Here is a 22,913-nt window from a genome sequence, read left to right as displayed (position 1 = left end):
AACCGTCAAAAAACGGAAGTTTTTAATTGCACGCGCAATTTACGAGAAGTCTAAAATGGCGTTCGAGACGTGCCACGCGGATGAGAAAAATGCCTTTCAACCACTGAGCTTCTGGCTTGTTTTCAAACAAAAACACTTCAAGAGATGATTTATGAAGATAACTATGCAGTTTTTTTAATCATGAATTGTGCAGGTTGGAAATGTTTCCTTGGTAGAATTGAACAGGAATTTAACTGCTCCCGATTTCGCTTTGCTGTGGATAAAGTAAGAAGAGTGCACAAAATCCAAGTCTATGAAAGTGAAAAGGTTTGTATGTAGTATGTTTAGAAGCTGTATGAAGGCGTTTACTGCTATGAAACAAATTTGTATTCACTTATTGCAGCTGGTGTTGCAATACAGTGGAACCTCCCTTAACAAAGGAGACAATATAAAGATATTGGTCCAGTCAATACATGTTTTGCCGCTGAAGGAGAAAAACACCTATTGCAGCATATTTAGGCCTGGAATTCTGCCTCCCAAATTGTCCGTTATTTATAGAGTGGTTCCACTGTAGCCATCCCCATAGCTGTATGTTTGTTCTTGCAACAAAAGCAGACATTTATCAAAAGTGGGGTTAGCATTAAATTCCTTATCCCACACATGGTAGTCATGCTAATAATTATACACACAGTGTATGTGATTAGTTGTTTCTGTTATACAATAATATCTATCTAAAAATAAATCCTCTGTTATAACCTCCTCTTCATATAGCTCACACTCATCACCTTCACATTGTGGCTCATCTTCAGATTCTTCTGATTCAGTACCATCATCTGGTGGTGGTTTGGGGATATTCAAATTGGTGCATCCCTGGCACAAACATCCTGGTCCACAGCTTCGTTGTCTCTTTCTACAGCCATATCTCTAATATAATCGAATTTTTTTAATGTGTTCTGTAACATTGGTGGTCTCTCTATCTTTAACTGTAGTTGTTATAGATGTTAAAAATTGAAGTAATAGAGGATTGATACTATTTAACTCTTCGTTAATGTTAAGTAACGCATAGCTGGGAGATGGTTGTGAATGAGATGACTTCTTTATTTCTTCATGTAATAAATTATTGACAATGATGCTTGCTTCCTTTAGTGTTGTGTCTACGTCTGGTATTTGACATTGGATTTCAGTAAGTACTGATTTGGGGGTTGTGATGCACTGAGTGCCCAAGACAATGCAACTATGACATCTCCCCCTTGACGATACAATACAGTCCCAAGTTTCTTGTGAACACACTAGTACATCATGTAACCATCAAGGTGAGTGATTAGTTGGTGTAGTAGCCAACGAGAAGTAAATTTCACACTGCTATCTCCCACGTCTAGGGTAACTTGAACAGTATTGGTGTCCTCAGAGGGCTGAATACCATAAACATTAAGAAACACTTGACATACCCATGGAAGTAAAAGGGCCTTCTGGACCAATAAGTGCTGGGCTACATATATCACAGATGAAACTATGGCTTTGGTAAGATGATCAGTTTTGCTGTCTTCCTTTGTAGCTTCCCATTCCTTGATAGATTTTTGTAACATTTCATCTGACCCATTTGGTTTACAATTTGGTTTATAATCTGTGGACTTAGCAATAGTGCAGTGTGTGTTATAACAGCTAGTGCAAATATAGTCATCTGGTGATATAACAGTGTCAGTTCCAGTTGTATCTGTAATGTATTTTGAAACTACTACAGGGTTGGGACTGTGACGATAAAGCTTCTGACCAGGTTTAGGTGTAGCTTCACAAGAGGAGCAGTTTTGTGGATGATTTAGCTCACGATAAACTTTACTATAGCAGCTTGGGCACAGGAGGAATGGAGTACTTGATGATGACTGTACCCCAGGCATTTCCTCAAGTTCACTTATGTTAGCAAAAGCAGGCTTGATGAGTTTATCACTTAACTTGTTGGTGCATGCAGGGTGTATACAGGATTTAGAAGATGTCTGTATACTATTTTTCCATTTCGGGATATAGTGGGGAATGTCAATGTAGCGTTTTGCTTCTATCCAATGTTTTTTACAAATATTGCTATCTTCGGGTAGGTGTTTACCAAGGTGTTTACTAAAAAACTCTTTTTCTGTAGCCCCTACATTGATATACCTTAATTTTTGACTAACTCTGTTTCCACACAGGACACAGCACTGTGAGGTCTCCTCTTCAGCTGACTCAGGAGCAGTGATAGCAGAATTCTGGCACAAGGAGTCTCCACCTGATGACTAAATTTAAAATTGTTGATTAAAAACATGTGTTAAAATAGTCTTGTAAATAATTAACTAATCTGGCTACAACAACTAAAGTGCACAACATTTTAAAGCTTTATTTTCAAGCATAAGCCTTTGTTTCTCTAACTAAATGGATTAACAACACTAGTATGGCTTGAAACAAATTTGTACTACATGCAAAACCACTGTGTTAATACTCACCTGGTTCATTCTGCGGTCTCTATTTCGTTGCTAGCATATTCCAGCTGCCTGGTTTGGTTACTGTGAGAAAGGAAGCTGACGTATTATTTCGTGTTCCATTGAATAATTATGTGTAGCGTCACAGCAGGAAGTTACAAGCGTATGAAAAGAGATGGTGTTTTACTACAATTACCGCTGGCTCCTTCGCGGGAAAAGCCGTGCAATTAAATACGCGTAAAAAAGCATAATTTTGCCACTTGCGTTTCAGAGCCCCCACTTGTAAGCTGGGGGCTGTGTCCCCCACGTAACTTATCTAAAAAGTCACGTGACTATTATTTTCATGTTTCTATAGTTACCGAGGTGACCATATAAACAAAGATGGAAAACCTTCGTTTAGCTCCTGATAATGACGAGGACGATCTCTACTCTGGTTATGACTATCAGGATAACTTGTTGGATGTGAGTAACCTGTCTGTTGTGTACAATAGTAACTGCACTGCGGTATTTCTATTAAGCGCGCACCACTGAAATTATTTTTCTTTATGAATAGCATTAAGCTTTTTTGGAAATGGCTTAGTGAAGAACATTGAGGCTAAAGTTGACAGGAGAGCTCCTATTGTTCGTGGTTTTCCTCTTGCTAAAAGTAGTACATCATCTGGCCCACTTATTTTCACTATTCACAGTGGTCATACACGTATGTTTGTATGATTTCATTGCATTACCATTGTCTCTTCAGGACCTAGAGGATGATCAGGGATTACAACAAGCCATCAAGACAAGCTATGGACAACGCCCATCAATACCGGTAATGTATTGTAGAGTTCAGTTCTGTAGTTTGTAAGGTGTAGTCCTGTTCTAACTTATTATTGTTTTTTTTTCTAAATCTCAGATGGCAGCTGCTGCTGGTCCACCTGGTACTGGGGTGAGTAGTGTGTAATTGTGAATAATATGTAAAGCTCAAAAAACAAATTATAATTTTCATGCGGTTGTGTGTATAGCAGCATCAGACACAATCAGGCGGGTGGAGTATTAGCCTGAGGTTCCAAGTTTGATGCTGTATGTCATGCTTTTTGTTCTGTTGAAAACTTTGTGTTCCAGTCTGTCTTGCCATATTATTGAGGATCTGTTGTTAACTGTGAGGCAAATGTCTAATTGTATAGTAAGTGTGCTATGTAGATACCTACATTTCAGCTTATATAATACCCATGGCAGGGGCGGATCCAGGAGCTGGCTAGGGGAGGGGCACAAACAGGGTAAGTTGTAGGTGGTTGCATGCATGGGGAGAACCATATTCTCTATAGTTCAGTGCTGCTTTTTTAAAGCAGCAAATGATCACCTCTTAGTGGTGTCTCACTGTCGATATTTGCCATTTTGGCCTTTTCAGATGGTTGTGGAAACTGTTTAAAAGGCTCTGAATGTCTTAAATAACAGCAACACGATAATTATTTTTAGAGGCGCTTAGTACGTATGAAGGTGCTGGGTGACTATTTTACAGTTAGTTTGACTTCGGTTCGCTTTGGTCTCAGGTGAATTTGTAATAAATGCTAGTAAAATGTGCTTATTTTCATAAGTTTTAAACTGATCTCGGTTGGCCTGGCATAAAATTTACTAGCTGTTTTAATCAGAAGTATGGCTGGCTCCTCCACAAGGTGGTGGGGGGGGGGGGGGATTTGCCCCAAATGCCCCATCCTGGATCCGCCATTGCATGGGGTAGGGTTGGCTCCTTGGAACCTGACTAATTCTCATGTATCCCAATTCCTCAGGTCAACTATTACAGTCTTTGCTTTCCTTAAATGTGCTGTCGTGTATACGTCTATTAGCAACACATGCTATTCATGTAGTATTTGTATTGTACCATTCACAGTTTCGTATGGGTACTGGACGACTAATGACAGGATTTGTTACTGTGAGTAGTTCATGTTCTGTAAATATTCTTATGCATTTCATGTGTAGTTTCATATGGTACTTATAATTTGAATGTCTGAACACATTAGGACCCCAAGTTAATACTACTCTTTTGAATTTCTCCTGCTAAAAGTAATATATACATACAGTGTCACCATACACTGATCATAGTTTTCAAGGTACCCTGAACATTTCAGTAAAGGTTTTGTCATTGCTAACTATGAAGTGCAACATCATTTCTTGTGAGTGCGTATAATCAAAAAAAAAAAAAAAACTAATTTAAGGGCGTGGCAGCCATTTTGTTAGGGAGTTGTTATCCCTCTACTCGCTAGCGAAATGGCTACCACACCCTTTAATTGGTGAGTTTTTTTAATCACACACACTTGCGAGAAATGATGTGCTTGGGCGATATTGCATGCTTGTCCTTGTTATTAAGAGGTTTCGTTAGCACCACTACCAAATACCTGCTAACTATATGCCACTGTACAGTAGTATTATACTGTAGAGTGATGTGATTACATTATACTGTACACACATGTTACAGGAAAGTGGCCATAATCGTCCGATGACTTCAGTCAAGGGAGCTGGTTATACCTCAGCTGGTAGAAGTGAGTGTTACCATAGATGAAATTACTCCTCTAACCATAGTCTATGTACTGGGACACTTACTGTGTGAACATACTGACTATTGTGAGGGTTTTGGAATTACTTTCCATCTCACTAGGGACCTAAGCTGACACTAGTACGCTGTTGAATGCAGAATGATATTAGAGATACAGTGATGACTTGATCCCCCAGCAACATGCATGCACTAGGATTTGGAACTCCATCTGCTTAAATTTTAACTCATAGACTTCTAGCTGAAGGTACGGTACTACCCAAGCGCAACATCGTACTTGCTCGCACACGCAACTTTGCTCGTGATTTTAAAAATCGCTAATTAAGGGGTGTTTCAACTGTTTTGCTTGCGATTTTCATGAATGAAACAGCTGCCACGTTGTTTCGCAAGCGAAACAGTTGCCACACCCCTCAATTAGTGATTTTTAAAATCTTGAGCAAAGTTGTGTGTGCGAGCGATTGTGACGTTGCGCTTGGGCAGTACCGTATGAATTTTCTTAAGCTCTGTCTGAGACCTACATATTAGAAGCAATCATGGTCTTTCTGCCTGATTTAGCCTAACATAAAATATGGTGATCTCATCTGTAGTTGTGTCTCCCTCCCTAAATTATTATGCTAATTAGATGATATAATCCTTTACACTTGTCATAACATTATGTCATACAAGTGTTCATCAAGTCGTATAGTATATGTCCTTCCTCTTTGTCCTCTGTGTTATCACCACTTACTGCTATCCCCTTCCATCACAGAGTTGTTTGATCCACTCAACCAGACATCAGGAGGTAGTTCAGACAAGACAGGGGGGGCAACTGGTAGTGGAGCCATACTAGAAACCAAACAAGAAGATGGAGTGGAGGAGGTGATCAAACAGTTGGAGAAGAAGGTCAACCAACTACTAGAGGAGAGTGCTGTAGCTAACTGTGAGAGGAAATACCAACTGGTAAGTAGCTGGTTAATCTTTGTGGTAATGACACTCTTGTACTATTACTTGTAGGCACTTGATAGAGCAAAGGAGGCAGGTCGTAAGGAGAGGTTGTTGTGTAAACAACGTGATCAAGCTTCTCTTAATGAACAAATCAATCTTGACCTCACATATTCTGTAAGTGTGTAGTCACATGTAACATGTTACATAGTTCTAGGGGGTTGTGTATATATGTCCCTTTTGTGTGATGTATTGGCAAGTTGGGATTCTAGGAGGGCAAAGCTCCTTATCCAAGGGGAGGTTTTCTCTTCTAATTCATATACAATCAATTAATGTGAATTTAATAAATGTGATACTAGGGTGTATGCCAAGATATACGTATGTATATTGTAGTGCAAGTGTTCTCAATTATGTACTGTATGATGCATACAAGTGCGTTACTTACGTTATCATTGTTCTACTACAGGTATTGTTCAACCTGGCCAATCAGTATCATGCTAATAAGATGTACTCTGAGGCACTCAACACTTACTTGTTGATAGTAAAGAATAAAATGTTCACTAATGGAGGTGCATGTGTGTGTGTGTGTGTGTGTGTGTGTGTGTGTGTGTGTGTGTGTGTGTGTGTGTGTGTGTGTGTGTGTGTGTGTGCATACGTGTGTGTATGTGTCTGTCTGTCTATCGGTGTAGAGTGTGTATCCTTAACTCTTAAACCAGCAGAGAACTTTTGTGGAATGCAGATTTACACAATATGGGCACTCATTGCGGCTAGGGCTGGGACGAAGCTTTGAATGTTTCGTGGGTTCGAAGGTTAAGTAAACTTTAAAAGTATCCTTTGAAGTACACCAATTTGCAATTGATCAATCATGTCATTCAGTACTGCTGTTATGCACTTTCCAATTGCTTACAAACTTATTGAATATGATAAAACTTAAGAAGGATGCTAATAAATACGTACGTACAAGAAAACCTGTAATACTGAAGCTTCCAATGTTCAAACATTTTATTAGCAAATGTTTGAAGGTAAATTTCAATATTCGTCCCAACCCTAATTGCGACACTATAGTTGGGGTAACTTAATTCTTATGTCTACTGAAAGTCTGCTCACTGGGCTACTTGAGAAAGTTAATGAACACTGTAACTACTGTGGCTTACCTGTTATGAAGCAATAAACAGCAGCAATCATGTCTCAGTGCTTCAAAATTATTGCCACATGTTTAATTTTGATTGTGGGTTTACTCATGTACGTAATATGTGGCCTGATGGAAAATTTAACAGCAAATCAAATGGAAGTTTTTGCAAGGTGATAGGATCAACCGCCATCGAGTTATAGACTATTTATCAAGGTATGTTAAGGGTTTGCGTGTTTCCTTACTGAAAGGTTATTTTCATGGCTAGTTTTGGCCTTACCATTTAATGTTAGGGTAAAACCATAGGTATCATTTTAATCCTTGTTACACCACAAGTAGAATGACGAAAATTGCGTAGCCATAGGATGGATGCTTCGAAAACTACAACACTTTTTGGAAGGCATACGTGTTTAAGTTTAAATCCAGTTTTCTGGATTATGCCGGTTTAAAAGTTAAATAGGACACGTTGAAATGTATAGTGACATGACAATTAGTTAACTTCTCCATGGTCTAGTGCATATTTATTTAGAATCTTGAAGCCATAACCCTCTCTTACCAGGATAGTCATCATAATACAAAGATGCTTGGTAGTGGGGATCCACTGTATGTTTGTATGCATTGGAATGTGTGTGCATGTGGTTTGTACTGGCACAGTGCATCTGTGTGTGTACTGTACACATGTGATGCTCTTTGTATACTTCACAGGTCGGCTGAGGGTCAACATGGGCAACATATATTTTGAGCAGAAGAAATATCCTCAAGCAGTCAAGATGTATCGTATGGCTCTGGATCAGATACAGAATGTACACAAAGATGTCAGGTAGAGCCAGTAACCATTGTATGATCTGTCAATATACATATTATAATGCTAAAATACCATACACAAATACATATGGTATGTACGTATGTACGTATGTATAAATGATAGGGTCACTGACCAAATAAAATACAGCTAAAGTATTATTACAATAAGTACACCTTAGCTGTTTTTGTGAGGGACCTACCCTGTATATGTGACAGTGTGTTATACAGATTCACTTCACACTGATCCACTTCAGGTTAAAGATCCTACAGAATATTGGTGCAGTGTTTGTCAGGATGGGTCAGTACTCTGATGCTATGACATCATATGAACACATCATGAGTGAGAAACCCAGTGTGAAGGCTGGTAAGTGTTGTTATGTAACTTTGTGTACGTGTGTGTGTGTGTGTGCGTGCGTGTGCGTGCGTGCGTGCGTGTGCGTGCGTGTGTGTGCATGTAGGGTTGGGAGGTACGTATATATGTAATGAAGGTATTTTTCAGATACTGATGTGGTTTTCTAAAAAAATACTGAATGCTGAATTTAATGTAGTAATTAAATTTTGGTGGTTTAGTAGTGGCCTTGCATGAAGTCAAACCCCATACAACCATGTTTAGGCTGCAGACAAGCACAAACATATGGTATGTGTGTTGAAGTATTCATAATGGTCCAGTTTTACTTTCGGAAACTGTACAATTGACATTTCATTTGTTCCTTTTAAAAAGTTATTTACTACTACTAGCACAATGTGCACACAGGTATATCATAGCTTGCCCATGTTTAAAGAGTGTAAAATATAAAAGGTATTTAGTAATACTGAGGTATTTTCCTAATACTGTACTGTTCTTCAAAAATGCAATACTGCCCATCCCTGTGTGCATGTGTCCTGTACACTGCACAGATATCTTACTGTAGTTGTCTATCCTGTGTGTACAGTATGTGTCACTTGCCATTGTTTTGTGTACAAAATATCTACAATGTAGGTCAGAACATCTTGCTAACTTGGTGAATACATTAGAAGAGTATTTAGCCAACGTGTGTGTGCTCTATTAGAGTTAGTCTGAGTAATATAACTGAATGAGCCAAACAAATTTGCTCACCTGAGTGCTTTTATGATTAGTTGACATGTTAATGGCTATCGTTCTGATGATAACAGTTAAATGTTGGTCTTCGTGGTCCTATGTATTGATTATAGCATTGTATGAATCACTTTATTGTTGGACTATAAATATAAAGCTGATCTCAAGTTGGTTGAGGTATCACAGAGACAGACACTATTTGTGTATATGTCATACGTACATATAATACCAGTCGGACCAGCTTCATTACTCTTCTTACAATTTTGTACTTCTTGTGTGTATGCTATGTATAAGCAGTACATGTTCCTGTACAGCCTTCAACTTGATCTTGTGTTATCATGCTATTGGGGACCAGGAGAAGTTGAAGAGAGGATTCCAGCGACTGTTGAAGGTACAACAAAATGGAGAAGATGATGAGGACCGTTATTACCCAACTGTGGTATGTATATACTTGTGATGTGATTGTCTTGCAGTGTGCACGTATGTATCACCCGTGTACTTACTGTAGGTGTATTGGTGAGCAGGCTATTGAGAGTGGCCATTGAACAGGGAGGTTGAATTGTGTAGGCTTTTAGTAGTTGTGTGGGGGTACAGGTATATGCTTCTCAAAGGAATACAAACTATTACAACGATTTTCCCACTACACTGTATGTTTTGTATGCCTCCAACTAATATTATTAATGCCGTTCCCAAGGGCTTAGAATGTTCAGCAGGAGTATGTATGTATGTAAGTAGTTCTCTTAAACCTAGAAACCTCACTCTTGAGTGGAAACTCTCACTGAGAATTTTAAGTCAAGTTCAGTTCCTACTTTGCTCCCTCCTAAAATAATATCATGTATAATGGCATGTTCACAAGACCTGTTTGTTTGTTATTGTAGGATGATGATCAACAACAGAGGTTGTTGATTGAAGTGATCAAGGATGATGAACTGAGGAAGATTGAAACAGAAAGGTACAATCTGTTGTTAAACTATGATTCAGCTGTCAATTTATTGTTGTTTATCATCTCTTGTCTTTTTGTTTTGTAGGAGGCAGAGAACTGAGTACTTCATACTAACATCAGCTAAACTGATTTCTCCTGTAATAGAAAGTTCTTTTGCTGCTGGATTTGACTGGTATGTGTATAGTGTGTGTACATGTAACAGAGAAATTTGTTCTGTTGTGGATTGCTTGTTCCCATATCCGTCAAATTTGTCCCCTTTATCTTACCACAGAAATATGCATGTAGTTTTTTAAGCTTTATTAAGGTGATTGTTATTAATAAGGCCAATTTATGGGACTGATACAATAATGGATAGTGTTGCACTGATATGCATATTTTCACATTTACCAATACCAATTATTTGCTCATTCCTGTAACCAATATGCCGATATTAACTGATATTCTTCAGAACAGGAGGAGTAGAAAATCATCTAAAGTTTGTGTGTACATTGTATTTGTAATGATAATGTAATTGATAGCGTCAGCGGCTGAGTACAAAGTCTGCTACAGCTTTGGAACTAACCCCTTTCATGGAAAAGTAAAAGTCAAGTACGTAGATATAAAACAAATTAGCCAGCTAGCTTCTCAAGCAGTGATTTTAGTTGGATTCCAGACCCTTTGCGAAGGGTGATCGACAGTGATATGGACGGGTGATAAATATACTGTTCGTGCACAGCCTGCTTTGCCCTTACAACCATACAAACAAGTTATAAAATAGTTACAACAAACAAATGTTTTACCACTGACTGCTGCGTTGACCACTTCCTTTACTATTACATGTTTATTACCGTTTTTATTCATTAATTGTGGGTTTCAGTTAATTGGGTAGTCATTTCTGCTAGGTATCTTATATCAATAATTGCAATTTAGCTGTTACGGGTGCAACACTACCACTAATAATGTGGTATTGTTAATGAGGTCATGAAGTACACCTTAGCCATTCTTGGGACCTACTTGACATGTTCGCTATAATGAGATGTCTTATAAACAAGTAGAAGGAGAAATTAGGAATTTTCCTTCTATTTGTTTGTTTAAATTTTTAATAACACAATTATGACTACTGATTCCATGTGTACTAAATTAAAAGAAAGAATAGCACCAGGCATTCCATAAAATAATTGTGCATCCGAATGCGCGCCCCAATAATCAATTATGCACTGAAGAGTGAGGTGGCCATTACACTTCATTTGTAGGTATGCTCTGCTCGTTACACAGCGTTACAAACGAACAAGAAATTTTCCTGCAATGAATGACACAGCCAGAGTGAAAAGTGTGACACAGCCAGAGTGAAGCTGTATTGCACTATCGCAAATCAGCACCTTGCGTAGTCAGTGAAAAGAAATGGAACGCAAAGGAGGACAAAGGTAAGTCTGTGATACGTACATTGTTCATACTGCGGTTGGCAATAAGGCACGTCTCGGGACAAAGTGACGTCAAACAATGAAAAAATCAAGCCCGTAGCCTTATCCATTTTTGAGTTATGTTTGGCTGAAGTCATCAGTTAGTTAGTTAGTCAGAACAAAACCCTGTTGAATAGGAAATTTTTAAAATTCCATAGAAGTTTGTTGGAAGGGTTTGTGGTCACTCTGAAGGTATTTTTGGGCTTGGATATGCCTAACCAATACTGCCAGGCTGTTGTGAAGGAAATTTGAGACTGGTTTTAGGGTGATATTTTCGGGCAAGAAAGCCCAAAGCTGCATGATCCTAATATACAGTACTACTATACTGTTTGACGAAGTCATGAATTATACCTTGAGACCTAGCTACTTGACATGGTCACTATAATGGGGCGGTCTTATTAATGAGGTCATGAAGTGCACCTTAACTATGTATGGGGCCTAGCACATGGTGATCTTATAAGAGGTGAATACTAATGAGATTTTCACTTTATTTGCATGTAGTGTTACTAGTGTATAAACTCAATCTGATACACTTGTTCAACCCTCAGGTGTATAGAGTGTGTGAAGAGCTCACCATATACAGAACTGGCCTCAGAGCTGGAGATGGCTAAAGCACTGACCTACTTGAAGCAGAGAGACTTTGCCAAGGCTGTGGACACCCTCAAGGGATTTGAGAAGAAGGATAGCAAGATGGCTGCCACAGCTTCCACCAATCTCTCCTTCTTGTACTATCTGGTCAGTCATTCTCTATCAGAGGGGAATACCCAGGGTGGTTGTAGGAAATCACCTTTGGATTCAGTGATTAACAGTGTACACCAGAACCTTAGTGCCAACCTTTAAAAATTTAAAGCTATGTACTAAGTATTACATACTCTAATAGAATAATCATGTTGTGTTCATTCGATAGAGGGTTTAGTCATTGTACCCGTGTGCATAAAGGAAAGACTTCCCTAGCCAGTCCTTTGTACTTACTGCATGTTAAAATGGATACTGTTTGAGATGACATTTATATGTTCACTTCCACTGTATCAATAACATCATCTCACACACATCTTGCATCTTACAGGAAGGAGACTTGAAACAGGCAGAGAAATATGCTGACTTGGCAATGTCTACTGATAGATACAATCCTTGTGGTATGTACATGTGCTACTGTCATACTGCATGTTCACATGATGATTTACTTGCCAGGGATACATATCAAGACACACGGTAGTGTGTCGTGCGGCCCAAGAAGCCGGCGCGCCACACCCGTGAGTATATTGACAGGAAGAACGAAAACGTCATTTTCACACCTTTGTATCTCGGTGATCACTTATCTGATTGGACCCAAATTTGCTATACAGTTGCCCGCCAGCCAAGGGAGTCTACATTCCAAATTGGAAGGAAATCGCTCAAGCCATTTCCGAGATACGAGCTGCCAAAGTTTCGTTTTTTTTTCTTCGTTTTTTTTTTCCTTCTTCTTCGTCTTTTCGCACACTTGCAAAAATTGCTATAACAAGCAAACGCGTACTCCGATCGCCTTGAAATTTGGCACACAGAATGGGAGTCCAACGGCGAATCCTAGCATCAAATTTGGTACAAATCCAATGAATGGTTCAGGAGTTATGACCGATTATTCGCATAAAACAAGATCGATTTGTTGTCATGCCTACAGGGTAAACCGCTTCATGGAATGAGTTGAAAATTGCTATGTAGATGGAGTAACCATCGTAGGAGTGCCTTTTGCTTGTTTGAAAGGAATCGAGATAAAGACTACGGAGATATGACACAAAACCCAACCTGTGTCACAATTACGCGATCGATTTTTATGAATAAAAAAGTATTAGTTTTCACGCCTACTAGGCAAACCGCTTAGAGCAATGAGCTGAAAATCGGTGTATAGCTGGAATAATCTTCATAGAAAGTCCTACAGAAGAATCGGATTACAAACCACTGAGTTATGATTCGAAAGCCAACTCCGTGTAGCAAATGCGAGATCGAGATACTCTAATAGAACAGTCACCCTAATAGAGCATTCGGCTAATTTATTTATTCCATTATAGAATTTTATTACATCACAAGTTATTCTGTAGGGAGTTCAGCTGCAAACAGTTAATCTTATAGACAGTTCAGCAAGAAGACAGTCACCATGTGGAGAGTTAAGCAAATATATCACTATAGAGATTCAGAACATTACAAGTCACACTGAAGAAAGTTCAGCTATAAACAAGTCATGCACTGTGTAGAGAATTCAGCTACAATTAAGTCACTCTCTAGAGAATTCAGTTACACAGAATTCAGCTACACACAAGTCACTGTGGAGAGAGTTCAGCTACAAACAAATTACCCTTTAAAGTGATCAGCTACAAACAAAACACTTTGCAGGGTGTTCAGCTGCAACAAATCAACCTTTAGAGCGATTAGCAATGAACAAATCAACACAAATCTACCTGTAGAGAGATAAGCTAGAAACAAATCACCCTGTAGAGAGTTCAGCTACAAAAAAATCACCCTGTAGAGACATCAGCTAGAAACTAGACACAATGTAAGGAGTTCAGCTACAAGCAATCACCCTGTAGGGAGTTCAGCTAAAACAAATCAACCTGCAGAGAGATCAGCTACAAACAAATCACCTTATAGAGAGTTCAGCTACAAACAGATTACCTGTAGAGAGATCGGCTACAAACAAATCAACCTGCAGAGAGATCAGCTACACACAAATCAACTTGTAGAGAGATCAGCTACAAACAAATCACCCTGTAGAGAGATCAGCTAGAAACTACACACAATGTAAGGAGTTCAGCTACAAATAAATCACCCTGTAGAGAGTTCAGCTAAAACAAATCAACCTGCAGAGAGATCAGCTACAAACAAATCACCTTTTAGACAGTTCAGCTACAAACAAATTACCTTGTAGAGAGATCAGCTACACACAATTCAACTTGTAGAGAGATCAGCTACAAACAAATCACCCTGTAGAGAGATCAGCTAGAAACTAGACACAATGTAAGGAGTTCAGCTACAAGCAAATCACCGTGTAGAGAGTTCAGCTACAAACAAACCAACCTGTAGAGCAATCAACTAGAAACAAATCACCCTGAAGAGAGGTCAGCTACAAAAAATCACTCTGTAGAGATATCAGCTAGAAACAAATCACCCTGAAGAGAGGTCAGCTACAAAAAATCACCTTGTAGAGAGATCAACTACAAACAAAACATTTTGCAGAGAGTTCAGCTACAAACAAATCAACCTTTAGAGCGATCAGCAACAAACAAATCAACCTGTAGAGAGATCATCTAGAAACAAATCAACCTGCAGAGTGATCAGCTACAAACAAATCAGCTTGTAGAGAGATCAGTTACACACAAATCAACCTGTACAGAGATAAGCTAAAAACAAATCAGAGTTCAGCTAAAACAAATCAATCAGCAGAGAGATTAGCTACATACAAATCACCTTGTAGAGAGATCGGCTACAAACAAATCACCCTGCAGAGAGATCAGCTACTCAACTTGTATAGAGATCAGCTACAAAAAAACACCCTGTAGAGAGATCAGCTAGAAACTACACACAATGTAAGGAGTTCAGCTACAAACAAATCACCCTGTAGAGAGATCAGCTACAAACTAGACATAAAGTAAGGAGTTCAGCTACAAGCAAGTTACCCTGTAGAGAGTTCATCTACAAGCAAATCAACCTGCAGAGCAATCAGCTAGAAACAAATCACCCTGAAGAGAGGTCAGCTACAAAAAATCACCCTGTAGAGAGATCAGCTAGAAACAAATCACCCTGAAGAGAGGTCAGCTACAAAAAAATCACCCTGTAGAGAGATCAGCTAGAAACAAATCACCCTGAAGAGAGGTCAGCTACAAACAAAACACTTTGCAGAGAATTCAGCTACAACAAATCAGCTTGTAGAGAGATCAGTTACACACAAATCAACCTGTAGAGAGATAAGCTAGAAACAAATCACCCTGTAGAGAGTTCAGCTACAAGCAAAACACCCTGTACAGAATTCAGCAACAAAGAAACCACCATGTAGAGAGTTCAGCTGCAAACAAATCACCTTATAGAGAGTTCAGCTACAAACAAATCACCCTGTAGAGAGATCAGCTAGAAACTAGACACAGTGTAAGGAGTTCAGCTACAAGCAAATCACCCTTTAGTGAGTTCAGCTACAAACAAATCAACCTGCAGTGAGATCACCTACAAAAAAGCACCTTGTACAGAGTTCAGCTACAAACAAATTACCCTGTAGAGAGATCGGCTACAAACAAATCAACCTGTAGAAAGATCAGCTACATACAAATCAACTTGTAGAGAGATCAGCTACAAACAAATCACCCTGTAGAGAGATCAGCTAGAAACTAGACACAATTTAAGGAGTTCAGCTACAAGTAAATCACCCTGTAGAGAGTTCAGCTAAAACAAATCAACCTGCAGAGAGATCAGCTACAAATAAATCACATTATAGACAGTTCAGCTACAAACAAATTACCTTGTAGAGAGATCGGCTGCAAATTAATCAACCTGCAGAGAGATCAGCTACACACAAATTAACTTGTAGAGAGATCAGCTACAAACAAATCACCCTGTAGAGAGATCAGCTAGAAACTAGATACAATGCAAGGAGTTTAGCTACAAGCAAAATCACCCTTTAGTGAGTTCAGCTACAAACAAATCAACCTGCAGTGAGATCACCCACAAAACGCATTTGTACAGAGTTCAGTTACAAACAAATTACCCTGTAGAGAGATCAGGTAGAAGAATTCACCTTGTAGAGAGTTCAGCAATAAAGAAACCACCATGTAGAGAGTTCAGCTGCAAACAAATCACCCAGTAGAAAGATCAGCTAGAAGAAGTTACCTTGTAGAGAGTTCAGTTACAAAGAAACCATCATATAGAGAGTTCAGCTACAAAGAAATTACCCCGTAGAGAGTTCAGCTAGAAGAAGTCACCTTGTAAAGAGTTCAGCTACAAAGAAACCATCGTGTACAGAGTTCAGCTACAAAGAAACCACCTGTACAGAATTCAATTACGAACAAATCACCCGGTATAGAGATCAGCTAGAAGAAGTTACCTTGTAGATAGTTCAGCTACAACAATTCACCCTGTAGAAAGATCAGCTAGAAGAAGTCACCTTGTAGAGTGTTCAGTTACAAAGAAACCATCATGTACAGAGTTCAGCTGCAAACAAATCACTCTGTAGAGAGTTCAGCTACAAAGAAGCCGCCATGTAGAGAGTTCAGCCTCATACAAATCACCTTGTAGAGAATTCAACTACAACCAATCACCCTGTAGAGAAGAAGTTACCTTGTAGAGAGTTCAGCTACACAGAAACCATCATGTAGGGAGTTCAGCTACAAAGAAACCACCATGTAGAGAGTTTAGCTGCAAACAAATCACCTGTAGAGAGTTCAGCTAGAAACAAATCACCCCGTAGAGAGATCAGCTGGACGAAGTCACCTTGTAGAGAGTTCAGCTACAAAGAAACCATCATGTAGAGAGTTCAGCTGCAAACAAATCACCCTGCAGAGAGTTCAGCTAGAAACAAATCACCCTGTAGAGAGTTCAGCTAGACGAAGTCACCTTATAGAGAGTTCAGCTACAAAGAAACCATCATGTAGAGAGTTCGGCTACAAAGACACCACCATGTAGAGAGTTTAGCTGCAAACAAATCACCTGTAGAGAGTTCAGCTAGAAACAAAATACCCTGTAGAGAGACCAGCTAGAAGAGGTTACCTTGTAGAGAGTTCAGCTACAAAGAAACCATCCTGTATATAGTTCAGCTACATTTCAAGTCACCCAGTAGAGAGATCAGCTGCAAAAAAATATCCTGTGGGGAATAATGGGCATGTAATAAATATATGCATATATTTTGTATAATTACTAATAAAATCAAAAATAATTGAAGTACTAAAATTCTTCTTTAAGTTCTTTTCTTCTTCCTGTAGTAAAGAAAAAAACACATGGGTTAAAAAAGCCCCAAAGCCAGCCATAGGCCGGCTTTGCAGTATACAAATACAAAAAGAAGTGATATCTAATCAAAAACAGCCAAGCTGTAAAAAAAGCTGCGGCCCCCAAAAAGGCCATGGTGAAAAAAGATGTGAAATCCAAGGTGGCGGCCAAGAAATGGCTGTGATGGTAGGTTAATGGTTACATTTTAATAATGACAATTCAGGTGAATTTTGTGCAGCTTGGTCTTGGCACCAAATTCACCTGAATTGTTGTTATTAAAATGTAACCATTAACCTACCATCACAGCCATTTCTTGGCCGCCACCTTGGATTTCACATCTTTTTTCACCATGGCCTTTTTGGGGGCCGCACCTTTTTTTACAGCTTGGCTGTTTTTGATTAGATACTGTATAGTAGGGACAACGAATGTGTGGGCATGGTCTGTGATAAAATATCACCCAAAAACCTGCCTCAATTTCTCCTCATGACAACATGACAGTGTTGGTTAGTGCATTGACTGGAAACATTTTCGTCAAGTTGCTACAGAATTACATTTTTAAAATTATTCAATGGAATTTTCTACTGCCTGCCTGATGTGTTCAGTCAAGCATAGTAGAACAGTGGTTACAGCTACAACCACAGAAATGCTTCGGATTCTCTTAAGAAGAAACCTTTTGCATATTGATAACCGTACAACACATGTGCTATTGTCAATTAAAACTAGAATTGCATTACACATGTGATGGCAACTAGCTTTTTAATAGTGGTCATGAATTAACAAGAAAGTCCACAAACAAGTATAAGCAGAGTGAGGATATTCACTTCTTATTGGCTTCTTATTGTTTTACAGTATATGGACATTACGTGCCACTCCAATTTCAGTATTTGTTATTGCAGCGATGTTACATTGTTCCTACTGTGGTTTAAAATTCTTACTTTTTAAACCAGGTGCACGCCCATAGCCGGCTGTGGGCACGTGCCTGATTTACTGACATAGTTTTTGTAAAAGTGTGTGTGTGTGTGTGTGTGTGTGTGTGTGTGTGTGTGTGTGTGTGTGTGTGTGTGTGTGTGTGTGTGTGTGTGTGTGTGTGTGTGTGTGTGTGTGTGTGTGTGTGTGTGTGTGTGTACCTATCTATCTATCTACCTATGTTTGTCCGTATGCACCCACGTGAGCAAATCGTTAAATGGTAAAGCAGCTTTTGCATAAGAAATAAAAGCGAAAATGAAGGTTGTATTCACCTTTCGCACAGGTAAACTTTGCTCTGAGGTGGTTTCTTTTTGGTGTTCTGAAATACGGGTGTAGCAAGTCTCCTCAGACTTTGTGAATTACCTTCCCTTCTGGTTTTACAGGCATTTAACAATTGACAAATAACAGTGCTAGCCTCGTAGACTACCAGGAATAGCCTATCCCTTTGAGTTGGGAAAGGGGCGTTTCCCCTATGTACATAAACGAAAATGAAGAGCAGCTCTGAGGCTTTGTTGAGAGAAATTGTGGGAAAAAACACAATAGTCAAACTACTAAACAGTTTAGAAGATACTTCTGTACGTAATATGTTGTTAAAAGCGGTTCTTTTAACAAGCGCTTCCTTAGCATTGCATAGCAACGTAATTTAAGAATTAAGAAAATTTCATGAATTATGAAATCTGAGGATTACAATAAATTGATTATGTATTATTGCACAACCAAAAACATATTGGTTAATTCCAGATGAGTTAGCTAGCTGCATGGAGCCTGGTTTTTAGAAGTAGTACAATGCCAACTTGTTTCTTATATTTAACTGAAAAACTTTTAGTGAATTACATTTTAATGTTCATACTACCTACATGTATTCTTCCCACTATCTTTCAATATTGTTATGTATATATACCAACCTGTTATCCTTTTATTACAGCACTGGTCAACAAGGGTAACTGTTTATTCACTAGTGGTCAATATGAGAAGGCTAGTGAGTGCTACCAGGAGGCCTTGAGGTATTGTGACTGTTCTATTAGAGTATATCACCATTATTACTACACATACAGTATAGAGGCTACGTGTTCTGAGGCACTACACAACTTGGCCTTGTGTCACAAGAGGATGAACCAGTTACCAGAGGCACTTGATCACTTCACTAAGCTACACTCCATCATCAGAAACTCTCCACATGTCATCTACCAAATTGCTGACATGTATCCTCCTACTATAATTTGTATAGTATATAAGTCTATTTTAAATAGATTCTTTTGGGAAGAATACATGAGTATAGTGTTGAGGTTCTCTTCTCAGACAACACGTGTGAAGTTGGAAGCAGCAGTTTATGTGCAAATTTCATTCTTTGATAGAGCTTTATAGTTGCAATTATATCACTGAGAGTTCCCCTATAATAATGCTGGCTTCATGATGTCTGATCTGTTATCTTGCACATAGTACACTCCGTTAGGTGTGTCAGTTAATCACAACATTGCTCAGATATGTAAATTTGTTTGGATCAATGTAGCCCATGCGTGCATTAAGGTTAAGAGATGAGTTAGATAAAATAATTGTCATGATACTTACAGTTATGTAGGTACTCGATTATCCAACACTTGAATATCTGGACTCAACTTTTTATTTATTAAGGCTTTACAGCACAAGTGCTAAAGGTCTGTAGGACACCTGGTCCTACAGTCTGTTGAAAGTTGTTACAGAAAGTGTGTTTGAAAAGATGGAGAAAGGAGAAAAAATGCATGACTGAAACTATCTGAACAGTATTAATGAATGTTCTATTAGAGTATTTTGACATTAACTGTATGTTCTATTAGAGTAGTTAAGAACTGCATGAATGAATGAGATTCGCTTCATAATTGAACTGACACACAGGTGTTTGAATAATGGAGAACCCTCTGTACTTGTATGACTGGCAATGAAATTTTGTATCTAGATGATAGTAAATCTTCATAATCTATTATGGTATAGTCTGGTGGTAAGCTTGTGGAAAGGTGTCAAACTATTACACAGCAGTCACTCACCTTTTGGATAATCAATTGAAGTCCTCAAAAGTTATTTATCACCAAACATGACATCCTTAGCTATTGGTTCAGATATGATAAACTTGAAGATTATGACCAATCATCTGACTGGTAGGTTGCAATGTCATGTGATTGATGGTTGTGCATGAGTAGATATTTATAATGGGCAAAAGTTTCAATCGTTTAATATAGTTAGGGATAAAACAAATTGTTCCTCAGGAGGCCACCTCATTTTTGAGACAATTTTTTTTGTCCCAAATTGCCACTGTACAATAGTACCTACAGTGTACATACTCTTGTATATTGTCTACTGCTGCATATTTCAACAGGTTCATGCAGTTATTATCACTGGTCCCCACTGATCCTAATGTTCTACAGAGACTAGGAGACATGTATGAGGATTCTGACAAGTCACAATCCTTTCAATACTACCTTGAGGTATACCCACTAATCTACCTACCCATCCAGTTAGTTACTATCTGTATATCTCAGTCCTATAGATACTGTCCATCCAATATTGAGGTGATCTCATGGTTGGGGGCCTACTACATGGACTCACAATATGCTGATAAGGCTATACAATTCTTTGAAAGAGCATCATTAATACAGTGAGTGTGTCTAGCCCCATTAGTGTACTGTAGTGTAGTATTGTATTGTAGACCAAAGGAGATCAGTTGGAGGTTAATGATAGCTAGTTGTTATAGGAAGACTGGTAAGACTGTTAACTAGTGTACTTATTTACTGAATGTATGTGTTATATTGTTCACTTCTTAGGTAACTACCCTCAAGCCTTTCAGACATACAAACAGGCACATCAAATATTTCCTGACAACATTGAATGTGAGTAAACAATGATAATATACAATGAATAGTGGTCAAGTAGGATGAAACCTCTGACAAGAACGCTACACATAATTATGTATATGTAGTCTTGGTTCTTCTCATGAAGTGTTCATTTGCTATGGTTTAAAATTTGTCTATAGGTGACAGACTTATATACGACCTCCCAAAATAATTCTGGAAACCGGAAGTGTGCCTACAGCCAGCCTGCAACACACTTGTTTAGAAAGGCACGTCTCTGCTAAGTGGTCACCAGTCTAATGCAATACCTAGTTTATGAGCCTTATCTGAAATTACGTCACAGACATAAAAATGGTCACTATAGTGTGGGGACGTTCGTAAATTTTGTATGGGTGACTATGGGGAGAAAATTTTTGAACGGCAATATCTCAGCCAAGAAGAAAGATATCGAACTCTAACTAGCAGGTATGGCTATATAAGCCGTTACAATAAGTACGTAAAAGCAATTTTCGGTTGATTTTCAAAACAATGTTAGATTCCTATTCTTTCAGCTAATTTATAACATACCTGCTGGTTAGAGCTTGATATCTTCCTTCTTGGCTGAGATATTGCTGTTCAAAAATTTTCTTCCCATAATCTCCCATACAAATTTTATGAATGTCCCCACACTACAGCAGCCATTTTTATGTCTGTGACATAATTTCGGATAAAGTCCATTAAGGCCCAGAAAAAAAATGGTTCTGTGGTGACCAGGTTAGACAGGATTGTGGGTCTATTAGTATGTATTTTATTAGTTCTCGACACATTTCATGTTGTGATATTCTTGCACTAAAATTTCCTACCCACTAGTTAATTTTTACATGCAGGTTTAAAGTTTCTGGTACGACTGTGTACTGATCTGGGACTGAAGGATGCTCAGGAGTACATTCAGAAGTTGAAAAAGGCAGAGAAGGCACGTGAGACTAAACAACAGGTACCGAACAGCTATACATACAGCAACATTGCTATGAAATGTTATTTTCAGAGAGAACTCAGTGGAGGACGTCGACATAGTGGTAAGGCTACCAGTGATAGTGGGTCACGACGTAGCAGTGCTGCCTCCTCATCTGCTGCACATCGTATTGACAGTGGTAGTCACTTGTCAGCCAGGGAGAGGATAACAAGTGCTGATAGTGGTAGGTAGTGTGTATGTGTTGTTTGTCAATAATTGTGTTGTGTTAGATGCTGCACAATCCTCTGATTCTGCTGGAATAGCAAGAAAACGTGAAGCAGGTATGTAATGAATTTGTGATATTGAAATATTCTACATCATAGAGTATACATGCACCTGATTTCCTCTGTGTGTACATGCGCACGCTTCTTGTGTCATAGAGTTTGTTATATGATCCTCTCTCACTGTTTATATTAGACCACTCCTATGTTGATCCACTGGGGGAATTACCAGAGAGACCCAAAACTGCTGCTAGACAGAAACCAGCTGATGAGGATGAGTTTCATGACACTGAACTAGGAGAAGACCTGTTACCTGAATAATATGTTATATAATACAATAACATAGCTACATATACGTACATACATATAATACTGGTTGAATAATAACCGTAACCTCTTTCTACCATTGCAAACTGACGTTTGGGATCTGGATCACTTGAGCCACACAAATTGTCCCATTGGGGCATCTTGATTCAGTGGAATGGACTTAAATAATGGAACAACGTTGAAACCGAGTCACTACTGCTGACCCGCATGACCCACTGACCCGGATAGCAATCCGGATGTGACCCGGATTAATTAAAGCCGAGACGTGTTTCGGCTAGTCTCGAGCGAGCGAACGAGTCTACATTTTGAGCGTTCGATTCGTGTTGAGTAAATATTGCAACTTCAGCCTAGCTGTAGGTTGAAGACCAAAAAAAAAAAGGTC

At 38.8% G+C, this 22,913-nt stretch overlaps 1 protein-coding gene across 2 annotated transcripts; it reads left to right on the top strand.

Annotated features, from left to right (window-relative positions):
* The first annotated feature begins 35 nt into the window (after positions 1–35).
* On the top strand, positions 36–22,607 carry LOC136257261 (intraflagellar transport protein 88 homolog). Of its 2 annotated transcripts, none has more exons than XM_066050351.1 (29): positions 36–306; positions 1,126–1,292; positions 1,359–1,500; positions 2,160–2,888; positions 3,166–3,234; positions 3,319–3,351; positions 4,294–4,335; positions 4,879–4,942; positions 5,702–5,892; positions 5,947–6,051; positions 6,341–6,443; positions 7,709–7,823; positions 8,062–8,171; positions 9,197–9,321; positions 9,761–9,834; positions 9,911–9,997; positions 11,813–11,999; positions 12,331–12,400; positions 19,096–19,174; positions 19,226–19,372; positions 20,264–20,302; positions 20,521–20,629; positions 20,684–20,799; positions 20,851–20,903; positions 20,966–21,031; positions 21,859–21,965; positions 22,017–22,167; positions 22,214–22,264; positions 22,401–22,607. In XM_066050351.1, exons 4-29 carry the CDS (start codon positions 2,808–2,810, stop codon positions 22,523–22,525), a joined length of 2,499 nt encoding a protein of 832 aa, XP_065906423.1. In that variant the 5' UTR covers positions 36–306; positions 1,126–1,292; positions 1,359–1,500; positions 2,160–2,807; the 3' UTR covers positions 22,526–22,607. The 2 variants fall into 2 exon arrangements, with proteins under 2 accessions (XP_065906423.1, XP_065906422.1); XM_066050350.1 differs by having other exon boundaries at positions 751–1,292.
* Positions 22,608–22,913: the final 306 nt, after the last annotated feature.

The sequence above is a fragment of the Dysidea avara genome, chromosome 6, assembly GCF_963678975.1.
Source record: "Dysidea avara chromosome 6, odDysAvar1.4, whole genome shotgun sequence".
NCBI lineage: Eukaryota > Metazoa > Porifera > Demospongiae > Dictyoceratida > Dysideidae > Dysidea > Dysidea avara.
This window is presented reverse-complemented; position numbering and strand designations above follow the sequence as displayed.

Excerpts from the sequence above, each read along its gene's own strand:
- LOC136257261 (XM_066050351.1), top strand. The coding sequence starts at position 2,808 with ATGGAAAACCTTCGTTTAGCTCCTGATAATGACGAGGACGATCTCTAC. Across the intron at positions 9,322-9,760 it reads ACCGTTATTACCCAACTGTG|GATGATGATCAACAACAGAG; the intron begins GTATGTATATAC and ends TTGTTATTGTAG. Across the intron at positions 20,904-20,965 it reads TAGTTGTTATAGGAAGACTG|GTAACTACCCTCAAGCCTTT; the intron begins GTAAGACTGTTA and ends TTCACTTCTTAG.